Source organism: Cetorhinus maximus, chromosome 21 (assembly GCF_964194155.1).
Source record: "Cetorhinus maximus chromosome 21, sCetMax3.hap1.1, whole genome shotgun sequence".
Classification (NCBI taxonomy): Eukaryota; Metazoa; Chordata; class Chondrichthyes; order Lamniformes; family Cetorhinidae; genus Cetorhinus; species Cetorhinus maximus.
Window position 1 is genome coordinate 92,192,204 of NC_135899.1, and position 17,208 is coordinate 92,209,411.

General features: G+C 44.9%; 2 protein-coding genes across 8 annotated transcripts in view; one reads left to right on the forward strand and one right to left on the reverse strand.

The window, feature by feature from the left end:
* LOC144696132 (digestive cysteine proteinase 2-like) overlaps nt 1-17,208 on the forward strand; it is a 440,777-nt gene that overhangs the window by 21,295 nt on the left and 402,274 nt on the right. The window lies entirely within an intron of this gene.
* Nucleotides 1-17,208, reverse strand: part of LOC144696131 (tyrosine-protein kinase Fyn-like) — a 307,951-nt gene that overhangs the window by 4,634 nt on the left and 286,109 nt on the right. For all 6 annotated transcript variants that reach the window (XM_078567468.1, XM_078567466.1, XM_078567467.1 and 3 more), the window contains one exon: nt 2,995-3,148. In XM_078567468.1, coding sequence (XP_078423594.1) covers nt 2,995-3,148 — 154 coding nt within the window. The remainder of the gene's footprint in view (nt 1-2,994; nt 3,149-17,208) is intronic.

The window sequence follows — 17,208 nt, forward strand, 5'->3', positions numbered from 1 at the left end:
CAGGACAGTCTAAGGGCTCTTCTCTTCTTCCTTGAACAGAGGCCCGAACAATCCCCATCCACCACTACTCTCCTCCATCTGACAACTTGTTCTCACACTGAACAATTTTTCCTTCAACTTGTCTTAGTTCCCCCACATAAAATGTGTGCTTGTCTCTTTATGGGGTATGTGGAATATTCCTTGTTCCAATCCTACTCAGGCCCCCTCCCACAACTCTTTTTTTCAGTGCATCGATGACTGTTTCAGTGCTGCTTCATGCTCTTGTCTGGATCTTGAAAAATTTATCAATTTTGTTTCCAATTTCCACCCCTCCATCACCTTCACATGGTCCATCTCTGGCACTTCCCTCCCCTTCCTTGACCTCTCTGTCTCAATTTCTGGTGACTGTCCATCAATATTCATTACAAGCCTACCGACTCCCACAGCTACCTTGGCTCCTCACACCCCGCTTCCTGTAAGGACTCCATCCCATTCTCTCAGTTCCTTTGCCTCCGTCACATCTGTTCTGATGATGCCATTTTCCAAAATGGCGTTTCTGACATGTCTTCCTTCTTCCTCAACTGAGCTTTCCCACCCACGGTGGTTGCCAGAGCCCTCAACCGTGTCCGGCCCATCTCCCGTGCCTCTGCCCTCACACCTCCTCTCCCTCCCAGAAACATAATAGGGTCCCCCTTGTCCTCGCTTTTCATCCCACCAGCCTCCGCATTCAAAGGATCATCCTCTGCCATTTCCGCCAACTCCAGCATGATGCCACCACCAAACACATCTTCCCTTCACCCCCCCTGTCGGCATTCCATAGGGACCGTCCCCTCCGGGACACCCTGGTCCACTCCTCCATCACCCCCAACGCCTCATCCCCCTCCCACGGCACCTTCCCATGCAACCACAGAAGGTGCAACGCCTGCCCTTTTACCTCCGCCCTCCTCACCGTCCAAGGGCCCAAAAGCTCCTTTCAGGTGAAGCAGCATTTCACTTGCACTTCCTTCAACTTAGTCTACTGCATTCACTACTCCCAATGTGATCTCCTCTACATTGGAGAGACCAAACGCAGACTGGGTGACCGCTTTGCAGAACACCTTCGGTCTGTCCGCAAGCATGACCCAGACCTCCCTGTCGTTTGCCATTTCAACACTCCACCCTGCTCTCATGCCCACATGTCCGTCCTTGGTTTGCTGCAATGTTCCAGTGAAGCTCAACGCAAACTGGAGGAACAGAACCTCATCTTCCGATTAGGCACTTTACAGCCTTCCGGACTGAATATTGAATTCAACATCGTCAAACCATGAACTCTCTCCTTCATCTTCATCCCTTTTTTACCCCTTCTTTCAAAATTCATTTTTTAATTCACATATTTATATATTTTTTCATTTATTCATTGTCTTATCCCCTTTTTTATTCCCCCCTTTTATCCTATTTTCAATCCTTTTTTCCCACCACCGTCCGCTCCCCCCACCCCACCTCCACAAGGGCCATCTGCTACTTTTTTATGTTATCCTTTTCAGAGTGCTTACTGCTGTTCTGCTATAATCACATTCTGCTTTCTTACCTTTGCCACTATCAGCACCTTTTTTTTTAGCACTAACCACTACCATTAACACCCCCTTTGTCCTTTTGTTCATGACATCTCTCCTTTGCCCCCACCTATTGCTGGCTTTCTATCCAGCTTCACCTGCCCCACCCCCCCTTAAACAGTATAACTTTCATCACATTTCTACTTCTCTGTAGCTCTGAAGAAGGGTCACACGGACTCGACACGTCAACTCTCTTATTCTCTACACAGATGCTGTCAGGCCTGCTGAAATTCTCCAGCATTTTCTGTTTTACTTTCTAATCTCAATAAAGCTTAATACAGAAATTGAAAACAATTTAGTCCACTACGCAAGAAGCCTGAAAAATTTAACAGCGACTGTAAAAATTGATTGATCTCCTGTGGTATTGCATATGAAAGGGGTGATTTTAAGGACTAAGCCTCAACAGGTTCCACTCGATGAATATCAGGTGTTCTGGAGACTATCTCCAGGTGGCACTCAGGAGGAGGGGAGGGTTTTCGAATGCAGAGGGAGTGGCGGTCTGAGGGACTAGCTACTCAAACTTCTATGTGGGGCCTAAAGGATCTCCTCCAGGGTTTACTCCTGGTCCATGGCAGACTCTCCGCCCAATAGGCTGTCAAAAAGCTTTGGAGTCCAATGTACCTGATGGGACCCGACTGACCTGTATCAGTGAAGTTCCTGCCTGACTCGGGCATGTACTTCAACAACCCAAGGAAACAGCAGAGTTAAAACAATCATTGGGCTGTAAAAGAACGGTAAGTGATTACTTGTACTGTAATTCCCCACTTCGCCTGGTTTCTGTAACAAATACATTTAAGTATTGCTGAAAAAAAGATACAGGCTGTCAAAGTTTCTCGTCTTGCACTCATCAGGACAGAATTGGAAATTTCAAAGGGAATAACAATATATACTGCATGGGATTGGCTGGCCCGCCCTTGGGAATTGGGAAGGGTCAGGCTTCTGGCAAAACTGGTAGCAGGGCTGGGGGAGGGCCCTGTCAAGACTCTGGGGCTGGGATGTTGGTGGCAGAGCATGCTGCATGTGCATGAGAGACACCAATCTGAAGTTTGTGAAAAACTCATCGCAGCAGCAAACACCCTGGGACACGGGACAGACGTTTGAAATACACTCAAATACGGGTCAACTGTCCAGCTGAGGGATGATAATGTTGTGGCTCCAGCCCCCATACCCACTCTTATGGTCACCAGCAATGCCCCCCCACCACTCCAATCCCCCACCCTCACCGTCCCACAGTCAAAGCGTTTCCCTATTTTATTTTATAAGAGTTGGTCACCCTGCTATTCTTTTGATAGGAATATGGACATTCAATGGAATGCTCAAAAGGGTCAGGTACATGTCACTATAAAGCAATTGATGCAAATATACACAAAACATCATAAAATTCCAGTATATCTACAGCTGGAGAACCACTGGAACATTGTACCTTGTCGTGCTGTGTATTCATTGTCTTCAATAAGTCTTGCCAGCCCGAAATCTGCTATCTTGCACACAAGATTTTCTCCTACAAGTATATTAGCAGCTCTTAAATCTCTGTGGATGTAATTCATTCGCTCAATATAAGCCATTCCTGCTGCAATCTATATGAAATGAGAGAAGAACCACGGCAATTCATTAAAGAGATAGCATTTAGTGCAGCACCACTTACACCTTTAAGGAACAAATAAATCAAAATGATAACTGGAGGTGGATTGAAAGGTCAGTTACTATTGTAATAATTTTCTAACTGAATGAACAGTACAGTTGGAGCTGACACTTCCCACACTCCACTCTGGTTTTCAAACTGAAATTTGAGCGAGGTCGTGTGGCATGTTAAGTGTGAACAGCCTCCTTCACCTTTTGGGGGGCAGCGGGAGTGGTGGTTTTGAAAAATCATGCATGTCACCTTTTAAACTCACCCCAGCACCATCTACCCTCCCCCTGTCACCCAACAACTTCCCCCCCCATCACCATACACCCACCCAGTATCACCATTCCTCTCCCGTCTGTCACCCTTGAACATTCCCTCCCATTACCCTGGACCCTATCACAGTCCGCATCCACATGCCTTTCCTCCCTTCAGAGCCGACATCCGTTACCATCCCCATGCCCACGCTGACCCTGCTCCCTCCTGTTCTCCCAGCCACCTGTTTAGTCCCGCTCTGTGACCGATCCGATGAGACCTTCACCTACCAGACTCTCACCCTAGACCTACCATCCTACCGCATCCCATTCCCCCTTCTGACTGTGACTGCTTCCTCCTATCACCAGTACCCTGAGCTCTCCCTCCAGGACTCCATTGTCGACACCACTGAACGCGCCCTCTAAGACCCTCTCTACCCCATTCTCATGAAGCTATTGGTGTATATAATATCATTGGAAATATTTTTCTTTTAAAATAGAAATTTAGCCTGTGGGTGCGTCTTAATTGGATTAGAACCAGCTAGTCTGGGTGCTTTGGTGTGTACTAGTTTTGAGATGTAAGAGAGGTAGAGTGCAATTGCATTTTTAAAAATGGAGTATTCAAGAAGTGGGGTGAACTCTGTCACCTAGCTAACAGAGACCAAGCAATATGTTTATATTACTAATAAAATTGGTACTACGAAAGGGATTTTATTGTTAGAAGAGGTGGAGTTCAAAAAGGCTGGTGATACAATGAGAATTTAAATTCAATGAGATTTTCTGGATATAACTTATAGCAGTTTTGTGTGTGCAGGGCAGAGGCAATGTAAGATCAAAGTAGCTGTAAGCCTCCAACTGTCTCCAGGGGAACCAAAGTGAAAAGACCCTCATTTTTAAGTCGTAAGGTGAAAATGCTTTGCCTGGTGCACGGTTAAGTCTATGGGTTACTATTGCCTTAATGGAGATTAGTTTGGGAATTTGTTAAAAGTTATGATAGTAGTAATTTGTAGCCATGCATATACATTTAACTTGTGTAAATTAATAAAATGTTTCATTTAGTTTAATATAAAACCTCTTGAGAACTGGGGGGTCTGTTCCTGAATTTAGAGTTGTATCTCAAACATAATGCTTAAAAATATAGGTTATGACAGTTGTTTAAAGCTTCCGTCTGGGATTTTTAAATAACTCAGCTTTACCAACTGCTGGGTCATAACACCCATTCCCCAGACACTCCCCCGTAAGCCTGTCCAGCCTTCGCTCCACCCTACCCGATTCCCACCCCCACGCCCCCCACCCCAAGCCTTCACCTGCCATCCCGGTCCAGCCTTGGCGCAGCATTTGCTAACAGCACTCGAGTGAAGTTACGCAAAGATCCACAAGGAGAAAGCAGCAACTGCTGACCTCAAAGCCATGGGAAGGGTGAAGCCTGCCAGGTGGGGTGCTGCTTATACACAGCCATAAAACTGAACATTCTAAATTCTCGCTGGCGGGGACCTTAATTTGGAGGACAAGCATAATTCCAGAGAGGCGACCTTATAATGAACGTGCCTGTGATGCTAATGCATGCAAATGAGGTTCCCAACATTGTTTGCCGGGGACGCTCGACCTGTCTTTATCTTGACTTGAAAGTCGGGAGAACCAAATTCCGACTGTTTATCCACCATTGGGAAACAGGCTTTATGGCTCCCGCCATGATTCCCGCTGTGGCAGGACCGGAAAATTCCACCCTACGTCTATTTCATTTTTCTAATGTGCATCTAAGGCATTCAAAAAAATCCAGGGGAGAAAATATTCACCAAACTTCTTCCATCCACTGTTTCAGTCACTTCCTCAAGTTAGCAACATGGCTTCTGTGCTAAATATTCCTACATAACTGCAGTGATCGGCAAGTGTTCCTTTATGACATCCTGCACTCTGTCTCTAATACAGTTACGTTCAATAGCTGGTGGGTCTCAGCATCCAAATTCATCCACAAAAAGGGAACAATTGGTCCTAGTTCCACTCCATTTAAAACATTAATTGAAAGTGTTCACTGACATGTTCAGTTCCCATTCAGGTTTAAAGCAGGTTGTCCCACCAGTGGCCAACAAAGCCCCTCTATGTGGCCCCCGGAGCTGCTGCTCATAATACCAGGAAGACAGTTAAGTAAAATTCAAGATTTTGCAGGGGGCTGCTCCTTCAATCCCAGGCCATTCCTTTCCCATGTTTGCTGCTGATAGGCCCACTAGTGGATCTATCAGTAGCAAATGAGGGAGAGAAACAGTCTCTGATTGGAGAAGCAATGAACCCCAGCGACGGGAAGTGTGCTAAGGGCTGCTGGGCCCGGGAAGAGAAGGTGCTTGGGAGGGGGAGAAAGTGCAACTGGCCTGGGGAGAGGTAGATGCTGTGGGGCCGTGGTGTGTGTGTGTGTGTGTGTGTGTGTGTGGTGTGTGTGTGGTGTTTGTGTGAGAGTGAGAGAGAGGGAGAGAGTTTGTGAGTGAGAGAGAAAGAGTGCTTTGTGTGAGTGTGAATGTGAGAGTGTGAGTGAGTGTGAGCATGTGAGTATTTAAAACAGCGAGAGGAGAGCCAGGATTTCTACAGTTTAAAACAGCAAGAGAGCCGGGATTTTCACAGTTTTAAACAGCGAGAGGAGAGCCGGGATTTTCACAGTTTAAAACAGCAAGAGAGCCGGGATTTTCACAGTTTAAAACAGCGAGAGGAGAGCCGGGATTTTCACGGTTTAAAACTGCGAGAGGAGAGCTGGGTTTTTTATAGTTTAAAACAGCGAGAGGAGAGCCGGGATTTTCACAGTTTAAAACAGCGAGAGGAGAGCCGGGATTTTCATAGTTTTAAACAGCGAGAGGAGAGCCGGGATTTTCACAGTTTAAAACAGCGAGAGGAGAGCCGGGATTTTCACAGTTTTAAACAGCGAGAGGAGAGCCGGGATTTTCACAGTTTAAAACAGCGAGAGGAGAGCTGGGATTTTTACAGTTTAAAACAGAGAGAGGGGAGCCGGGATTTTCACAGTTTTAAACAGCGAGAGGAGAACCGGGATTTTCACAGTTTAAAACAGCGAGAGGGGAGCCGGGATTTTCACAGTTTAAAACAGCGAGAGGAGAGCCGGGATTTTCACAGTTTAAAGCAGCGAGAGGAGAGCCGGGAGCACACGGAGAGTGGAGCTGTGTAAGAAGCACAGTGGCGGTGGGAGATAAAAACCGGTGACAGAGATGGTGGCCCGGCACATGGAGAGGGGAACTATGTGAGGAGGGCAGCAGTGGCGGGAGATAAAATCCAGCAGCAGAGAGCCCCTTCAGCTTGTTTCTACCTGTCAGAGCCAAAGTGTGAAGTCACAGGAACACAGGTAGGTGATTGGTGGGTATCTCTTCCATGTCTCTTTTGATTGGCCAGTGGTTTAAAGCAGGAGACGTTATTACAGCTGAACAGTACAGTTAAGAAATTCACTTTTAAAATACTTAACACCCAAATTAATTAATTAAATAGAATAGGGATGGGTGGGCATGTGATGTGTTGCAGCTGTAGCATGTGGGCGCTGGTGGATGCCGGTGTGATCCACAGTGACCACATCTGCAGCAAGTGTTGGCTGCTCAAGGACCTTCGGCTCAGAGTTGATGAGCTGGAGTCTGAGCTGTGGACACTGCGACACATCAGGGAGGGGGAGAGTTACTGTGTTTCCAGAGACAGTCACACCCCTTAGATTAATTACATCAAATTTGGTCTGTGGTCAGGGACAGGAGGGTGTGACTGTGAGTGAGGCAGGTATGGGGATGCAGAACTTAGCTTTGGAGGAGCCTCAGCTGGTGCCCTTGTCCAATAGGTGCGAGGTTCTTGCTCCCATTGTGGACAAGGGCACAGACTGTAGGGGAGGATTTAATTGTAGGGAAGTTTAAAGAAACAAAAATAAATGAAAGAGCAGAGGTGCAGGGTAGTGAAGAGGGGAACGATAATCAAAGTGCGACGGGAAGGGGCAGAAAATATAAGCAGAAGAGTGCAGCAGAAATTATACCCAGAATGAGTAATAATGGTAAAAAGTCAAAGCTTAAGGCTCTTTATCTGAACGCACACAGCATTTGTAACAAGATAGAAGAGTTGACAGCACAAATAAAAATAAATGGATATGACTTGATAGCTATTACAGAGGCGTGGTTGCAGGGTGACCAAGACTGAGAACTCAATATTCAAGGGTGTTCAATGTTCTGGAAAAATATTCATAAAGGAAAAGGAGGTGGGGTAGCTTTGTTAATAAAGGAAGGTATCAGTGCGGTGGAGAGTAATGATATAGGTGTAATAGATCGTGATGTGGAATCAGTTTGGGTGGAAATAAAGAATAGCAAGGGGAGAATGAGTGGGAGTTGTCTATAGGCCCCCAAAGAGTTGCCTCACTGTCGGACAAGGTATAATCAAGAACTAATGTTGGCATTTAAGAAGGGCGCTACAGTTGTCATAGGTGATTTTAATCTGCATATTGACTGGGCTAATCAGATTGGCGGGGGTAAAAAGGAAGACGAATTTGTAGAGTGCATCAGGGATTGTTTCTCAGAGCAATACGTTGCAGAACCCATCCAGGAACAGGCTATTTTAAATCTAGTAATGTGTAATAAGGTAGGATTAATAAGAGATCTCGTAGTTAAGGATCCTCTAGGGGGCAGCGATCACAACATGGTAGAATTTCAAATTCAGTTTGAGGGCGAGCAACTCGGGTCTCAAACCAGTGTCCTCAATGTAAATAAGGGCAATTACAGAGGTATAAAGAAAGAGTTGTCTGAAGTGGGCTGGGAAAATAGACTAGGGGGAAGGTCAGTGGATGAGCAGTGGCAGACATTTAAGCAGATATTTCATAACTCTCAGCAAAATTTATCCCTATCATAAAGAAGGACTCGATGAGAAGGATGAACCACCCGTTAACAAAGGTGGTCAAGGAGAGGATCCAATCAAAAACTAAAGGCATACAAAGCAGCAAAAATTAACGGTAGGCCAGAGAATTTGGAAGTTTTTAGGAACCAGCAATGGATGACTAAAAGGCTAATAAAGAGGGAGAAAATTGATTATGAAAGTAAATTGGCAAGAAATATAAAAACAAACAGCAAGAGCTTCTACAGTTATATAAAAAAAGAGAGAGTGGCTAAAATAAGCGTGGGACCCTTGGAGGATGCGACTGGGGAATTGGTAACAGGGAACAGGGAAATGGCAGATAATTTAAACCAATATTTTGCATCGGTCTTCATATGGAGGGCTCCATAAACATTCCAAAGATATCAGATAAGCAAGGAACTAATGGGAGGAAAGATCTTGTAACAGTCTCTATCATGAGAGACAAAGTATTTGACCAACTAATGGAACTAAAGGCAGACAAATCGCCAGGACCTGATGTCCTGCATCAAAGGTTTTAAAGGAAGTGGCTGCAGAGACAGTGGAGGCATTGGCCAAAATATGCCAGAACTCACTGGATTCCAGGAGGGCTCCAGCAGATTGGAAAACCACTAATGTGATGCCCTTGTTCAAGAAGGGAGGGAGACAAAAAACAGGAAACTATAGGCCAGTCAGCCTAACATCTGTCGTTGGCAAAATGCTACAGGCCATTATTAAGGAAGAAATAGCAGGACATTTAGAAAAGCTTAATGCAATCAAACAGAGTCAACATGGTTTTGTGAAAGGGAAATCATGTTTGACAAATTTGCTAGATGTTCTTTGAAGATATAACAAGCAGAGTTGATAAAGGGGAACCGGTAGATGTAGTGTATTTGGATTTCCAGAAGGCATTCAATAAGGTGCCACATAAAAGGTTACTGCACAAGATAGGAGCTCATGGTATCGGGGGTAACGCATTAGCATGGATTGAGGATTGGTTAACACACAGAAGACAGAGAGTTGGGCTTAATGGGTCTTTTTCAGGTTGGAAAGACCTAACTAGTGGAGTGCCACAAGGATCAGTCCTAGGACCTCAATTATTTACTATCTATATTAATGACTTGGAGAAGGGTGCAGAATGTAATGTATCCAAATTTGCTGATGATACAAAAATAGGTGGGAGGGCATGTTGTGATGAGGATATAAGGAATCTGCAAGGGGATATAGACAGGTTGAGTGAGTGGGCAAAACTTGACAGATGGAGTTTAATGAAGGGAAGTGTGAGGTCATGCACTTTGGTAAGAAAAATCAAAAGGCAGACAATTATTTAAATGGAGAGAAACTCCAAAAAAGTGCAGCACAGAGGGATCTGGGAGTTCTTGTGCATGAAACACAAAACATTAGCATGCAGGTGCAGCAAATAATTAAGAAGACAAATGGAATTTTGGCCTGTATTGCTAGGGGGTTGGAGTTTAAAAATAGAGAAGCCTTGTTACAACTGTACAGGGTGTTGGTGAGGCCGCACCTGGAGTACTGTGTACAGTTTTGGTCCCCATATTTAAGAAAGGATATACTGGCATTGGAGGCAGTTCAAAAGAGATTCACTAGGCTGATTCCTGTAATGAAGGGGTTGACTTATCAAGAATGTTTAAACAGGTTAGGCCTTTATTCATTAGAGTTTAGAAGAATGAGGGGTGATCTTATTGAAATGTACAAGATTCTGAGGGGGCTTGACAGGGTAGATGTTGAGAAGATGTTTCCACTAGTGGGGGAATCTTGAACTAGGGGAAATAGTTACAGAATAAGGGAACACTCATTTATAAATGAGAGGTGAAGGAATTTCTTCTCTCAGGTGGTAGCGAATGTCTTGAATTCTCTACCCCAGAGAGTTGTGGAGGCTAGATCACGGAAAGTATTTAGAGGAGGTAGATCGATTTTTGAAATATCGGGGAGTTGGGGGCTATGAGGAGCTGGCACGAAAGAGGAGTTGAGGCCTGGGGCAGATCAGCCATGATCTTATTGAATGGCGGGGCAGGCAAGAGGGGATGAATGGCCTACTCCTGCTCCTATTTCTTATGTGTGTATGTGTGTGTGTGTGTGTGAGTGTGGGAGAGAGAGAGAGTGTGTGTGTGTGTGGCAGGTGCGGGGGGAGAGAGGAAGAGAAAGTGGGTGTTTGTATGTGTGAGAGAGAGGGAGAGAGAGAGTGTGTGTGTGTGTGAAAGAGGGAGAAAGTGTGTGTGTTGAAAGTGTGCGTGTAAGAGAGAAGGAGAGAGTATGTATGAGTGTGTGTGTGAGAGAGAGGGAGAGAGTGTGTGTGTGTGTTTGTGTGAAAGAGAGGAAGAGAGTGAGTGTGTATGAGGATAGGGAGAGAGTGAGTTGTGTGAGAGGGAGAGAGTGAGTTGTGAGACAGGGAGAGAGTGTGTGCATGTGAGGGAGAGAGGATGTGTGTGGGGTGGGGTGGGGTGGGGGAGAGTGAGTGGGTGTGTGTGTGCGTGCGTGCGCACACGAGAGAAAGAGAGAGAGCTTGGCTCACTCCCAGATTCATGATTCTCAGTCACCCTCAACCCCACACACTAACACGAAACTCTCACCTACTCTCACAGTGGGTGACGGTGAGTGAGTAAACGTCCTGAAACTGGAGGCAGAATTGTTCCAGATTTGCATGTGTGGTAGCGGGCAGGAAAAAGGACCTTTTACCTGCTGGCCGCAATGGCATATTGTCTCAGTGTCATGAAGAGACACTAATGTCTATAATGTTATTGGAAATTATTTTTAAATTGGAATTGCCATAGGGCCTGTGTCTATGCGTGTCAATGTTTGTGGTTTAAATGGATTAAAGCCAGCTAGTCTGTAGTTTGAGATGTTAATTAAATAAATGTAAGGAGGAGAAGATAAAGTGTAAATTTGCATTTGTTGAATAAGCCATTCAAAAGAATAGGTAAAATCTTGCACCTAGCTGGAAAAGGCCAAGCAATGTGTTTTATTATATTGCTAATAACATTGTTGGAATGAAAGGATTATTGTTAGGAGGGGTAAAATTAAAAAACCTAGTAATACAATGAAAAATTTACATTCAAAGGAAAAGCTAGGTATAAACAGAAAGGAGTTCGTGTGTGTAAAGTAGAGGCATTTAAAATTTAACCAGTTGTAAGACTACAACTGTATCTGCACAGGAAACAAATTGAAATGAACCTCATTTTGAATTTGTAAGGTCAAATGTGCTTTGCCTCGTGTCTGTTTAAAGTCTATGGGTTACTGTTATCTTGGTGAAGATTTACCTGGGAATGATTAATTTGGGTATTTGTTTAAAAGTTATTATGGTAGTAATTTGTAGACATGTGTATGTGTTTAATTTGTTGTTAAATTAATAAACGTTTAATTTAGTTTTATATAAAATTCCTTTCGAGGCTCGGTGGTCTTATTTCTGAATTCAGAGCTGCATCTCAAACATACCAATTGACAATATCGTTTATGACTATTGTTCAAGTTTCCCTCTGGGATTTAAACAACTCAGCCTTTACCAACTGCTGCATCATAACACCCAATCCCACCTCATTAATCATGCATTCCCAGGAAACGCGCAGTTTCGCTGGCAGGCAGCCTCCGATTTGCCCGCCATGTCCTCACCTCACGTGCTTCCTCACACCAGGTGCCATATTTAAATTGCAGCCATGTGCACACCTCTCAGTGCTCCCAGCCCAGGACTGCTGCAGAGAAGACATGGCCCTGAAAGGCAAGAAGGCTACAGCCCCACGATTCAGTGAAGCAACCCTGGAACACCTTCTGGACACCACTGGAGCCCGCTGCAATGCCACTACCCCCACTCTGGCTGCAGGAGTCACCATCAGTGGCACCACTCCAGCTTGGGAGGCAGTGGCAGAGGTGGTCAGTGCCAGTGCTGCACAGAAGAGGTTGGCCATCCAGTGCGGAAGGAGGATGAATGATCTCATCCGTGCTGCCAGGGTAAGGCAACCATCATATCACTCTAAACTCACACACTCACAAGCCCATCACACATTCACTGGCATCTCACTCACTGCCAGCTCAAGGGACATCCCCACTCACTCTCTCACACACACCCTCACACCTCCATCTGGCCTCATCTCCTCTGGAGATGCCTCCTCAGCCCTCACCATTTGAGGTCACTTGCACAGATCAACATGTGCCGCCCACACACACCCTGGGCTACCCTCCTTCCCCAGTACAGCCCTCACCCTGCAGCCTCTTCCCTTGCCTGAGGCCACTTCTCTCCCCCTCCTCAAGCAAACCCTAGCCCTGCAGTGGTTCAAAAGCCACCCCCCGCCTTATGGCTGATCTTGTAAGTAGAGACCTGCCCATGAGCCCCTCTAAAAGTGATGTGGTGCTGCCTATGAAGCTTGATGACTGTAAGTGCTGCCCAAAGAAAGGTAGGCAAACAACCCTCGAAGTACCGAGCAAAATGCAGCTCGCCAGGTGCACGTCGCTTGTGTTCAGTTGTGAAGCACATGCCAACACGAGCGGATGATCCAGCGTGGGGAAATGATTCCGGGGAGCTGGGCTGAGTATGATATGCAGATGTATTACAATGAAATTCCCGACGTGTGGCAGTAGGAAACGCAGCCCGCCATTGTAGGGCGGAGCAGACAATTGCAAACTGGTTTCATGACATCGTGAAACCGATTTTTGGCCTTCCCGCTATATTGTCCACTCACACCCGCCGTGACACCCTACGCCAGTGGGCATGGAAAATTCCATCCTGGGAGTGAGCCGGACTCTCACACTCTCACCCTCTTACAGTCTAATGGTCACGTATATTTCTGAAATCTGCTCATCAGCCTCTTGAGTGAAAAAAAAAGGAAATGTGCCCCCCCACAACCAAGGAAAAAGCTGGACAAGCCTGGTTTAATGGCACAGCAATCAAGCAACTGACATTACTGCTGTGGAAAATAACCCACTCCAAAAAGGCCTTAATAATTCCTCCTGCAATATATTCAGGGTGTGGTGCATAAATGTACAACATAAAAGTGGACTGTAAAAGCTTCCATAAGTACGTATAAAGAAAAACATTAGTGAAGACAAATGTAGGTCCCTGACACTCTGAAATGGGAGAATTTATAAGAGGGAGCAAGGAAATGTCAGAGCACTTAAACAACTACTTTAGTTCTGTCTTCATGGAGGAAGACAGAAATAACTTCCCAGAAATACTAGGGAACCAAGGGTCTACTGAGAGGGATGAATTGAAGGAAATTTGTATTACTAAACAATAGCGTTGGAGAAATTAATGGCACTGAAAGCTGATAAGTCCCCAAGGCCCCATAATCTACATTCTAGGGTACTAAGGAGGTGGCCATGGAAACAGTGGATGTGTTGGTTGTCATCTTCCAAAATTTGGTAGATTCTGGAACAGTCCCAGAAGATTGAAGGGTGACAAATGTATCCCCATTATTTAAAAAAAGGACAGAAGGAGAATACAGTGAAGTACAGACTAATTAGCCTAACATCAGGAGTAGGGAAAATGCTGGAATCTATTATAAAGGATGTGATAACAGGACACTTAGAAAATATCAACAGGATTAGACAAAGTCAATGTGGATTAATGAAAGGGAAATCATGTTTGACAAATCTACTGGAGTTTTTTGAGGATGTAACTAGCAGAATGGATAAGGGGGAAACCAGTGGATGTGGTGTATTTGGATTTTCAGAAAACTTTTGATAAAGCTCCACATAAGAGTTAAGGTGTAAAATTAAAGGGATTGGGGGTAATATATTGGCATGGATTGAGAAACAGAGAGTAGGGATAAATGGGTCTTTTCAGAGTGGCAGGCAGTGACTAGTGGGGTACCGCAGGGATCAGTGTTTAGGCCCCAGCCATTCACAAAATATATCAATGATTTGGATGAGGGAACCAAATGCAATATTTCCAAGTTTGCTGATGACACGAAACTTGGTGGGAATGTGAGCGATGAGGAGGATGTTAAGTGGCTTCAAGGCAATTTTGACAGGTTGAGTGAGTGGGCAAATACATGGCAGATGTAGTACAACGTGGATAAGTGTGAAGTTATCCACTTCGGTAGGAAAAACAGAATGGCAGAGTATTATTTAAATGGTGATAGTTTGGGAAATGTTGATGTACAAAGGGACCTGGGTGTCCTTGTACACCAATCACTGAAAGCAAGCATGCAGGTGCAGCAAGCAGTTAAGAAGGCAAATGGTGTGTTGGCCTTCATTGCGAGAGGATGAGTACAGGAGCAAGGATGTCTTACTGTAGCTGTACAGGGCCTTGGTGAGACCACACCTGGAGTATTATGTGCAGTTTTGGTCTCCTTACCTAAGAAAGGATATACTTGCCATAGAGGGAGTGCAGTGAAAGTGCACCAGACTGATTCCTGGGATGGCAGGATTGTCGTATGAGGAGAGATTGGGCTGACTAGGCCTGCATTCACTGGAGTTTAGAAGAATGAGAAGAGATCTCATTGAAACATATAAAATTCTGACAGGGATGGACAGACTAGATGCAGGGATGATATTTCCTCTGGCTCAGGGGTCTAGAACAAGGGGTCACAATCTCAGGATACGGGGTAGACCATTTAGGACTGAGATGAGGAGAAACTTCTTCACTCAGAGGCTGGTGAACCTGTGGAATTCTCTACTACAGAGGCTGTGGAGGCCAAGTCACTGAATATATTTAAGAAGGAAATAGTTAGATTTCTGGACTCTAAAGGCATCAAAGGGTATGGGGAGAGCGCAGGAGTGTGGCGTTCAAATAGAGGATCAGCCATGATCATATTGAATGATGGAGCAGGCTCGAAGGGCCGAATGACCGACTCCTGCTCCTATTTTCTATGTTTCTATGATAGTGTTGACTGGCACTACTTTGCGATATAAATTATCCAATGCGTTCTCTTATTATTTTATGGAAGGTTCCACACTGCAGAAGACAAGCACAAAACAGTCCTAATCGCATTATCCTACCCTGAACACAGGACAACAATTTCACACCAGGGAGAATGACTGTGACACAAAAAGCCTGCCCACTGCTTATTCAAAGTAAACAAACTACAACTGGTCAAAAACGGAATCGACCTGGCTTTACCCTCAAATTGTTACTAAATTACAGACAGGCTCCAGCTGAAGGGGACCCCTTTCTCCCATAATTACAGTTTGGGCTTCATTACCCTGCAACACTAATTACAACTGGCTGTCAGCTTCGCAGACTGAATGGGCCGAGAAACCATTGGGGAAAAGATCGCAAGAAGGCATGACCCAGCTCTTTAAAATGCCGAGAGGTACACACTGACGCTGATGGAAGTAGACTAAAGGTTTAAAGTTAACAAACCTCAAGCGAGTCTACTGATTAAAATAAACTTTCCCCGCCAGGCAGAAGTTCAATAGGTGCATACAGATTTCCGGCAAAGAGAGTTGAGGTTGTGTTGCTTGACTCTTCCCAAAAGGAGCCGGATAAATACTCAGCAAAACGGAACAAATTCAGATTGAGACAATCAAGTATTCCAAAGGATACATCCGTCCTCTGCTGTTCAGCTGGGGAAATAGCGAGAGGGACATTGCTTTAGGAGGCAAGCAGTCCATCACCTTTGGTGGTTCTCAGACCCCCTCCCGCAGGAGGCAGTATCATCATTTTGGCTCCGGACTGCTCTAGAAATCAGGGCTATCATCAGCATAACATTGTACAGTAAACTCACTAATAAGGACTAGTCTTAGCTAATTTTGCAATGAATAAATATTAAAGTTGCCCTAAGCTGCTATGAGGGACTAAGACCTCACACTGTATCTTTCTATAAAATATGTATAGATTATGCTCTTTGCTATTTCTAAAATGTTGAACCTGAACAAAGACCTTTAAAATGGCAGAACCTATGCCTATCTGTGGCCCCTGAACAAAAGAAGCTAATTGGCAGTTTTAGGAGAACTCACGCCCCTTTATCTCTGAAGAGCCACTAATGACACCCTGTGGACTGTACAGCCCAACTTCAAATAGAGGTATACAAAGGTCATCTGCATTTAATAGCCCAGTCTGGCTAGACAGAGGTAGATCGTCTGCTAAGACACAGGCTTCGCGACTTTCCTTTCAATTCCTAATGGCTAAAACATTTAACAGTCTTTGGAATCCAGATGATGGATACACATCCTTTGTCAAAAATGGTGAAGAGTGGGAGTCATGTAATAAAGGGCCTCTGGCTTGTGGAACAAGTAATATTACCTTGCTGGACTGAAAAGCTCAGCCTGCTATTTATCATCTAACTAGCAGCCTCACTGACAAGGAGCACTACCTAGGTTGAACACCTGGCCCTATCTACACTCCTTCTGCTGGGAATTATGTACCATCACTTATAAGACTGACTCATCTCTGCATGCCTATCTCATCATGTGAAGTCAACATCCTGGAAAAGTGAATTATACAGCATCGGTTTTCAACCCACTGACCTCTGTGGAGGAATACCTCATTGGAATTTGATTCTGGACCCTGGAACCCATGGGAAACAATATTGGTTCTCTCTATGCTTTCTGTCCTGTAAATCTTTCCTTTCTCTATCCCTCTCTTTAATGTCTGAGGGTGGAGGCGATGCTGCAACCCTCTTTTTGCATTTTGAATGTGTGCAATAAATTAAATCTTTTTTAGTTCATCCTATCTTGAGTTTATTGGGAGGTTATTAATAGAAAATTGGATCACACAAAAACTGAGGGATTGGGAAATACGCCACTGCCTATAAAGTGGGATGCTGATCAAAAAACCTTTCTGTTTACAGATGGGTGGTGAGAGGAAAAATTAGCGCTGTTTAAATTAACCCCCCCCTCCTGTCTGTAACAGTACAGATAGCATCAAATCAAACATGGGCAAGGAAACCTCCTGCTGATTACCACATACCGTCCTCCCTCAGCTGACGAATCAGTGCTCCTTTATGTTGAACAGCACTTG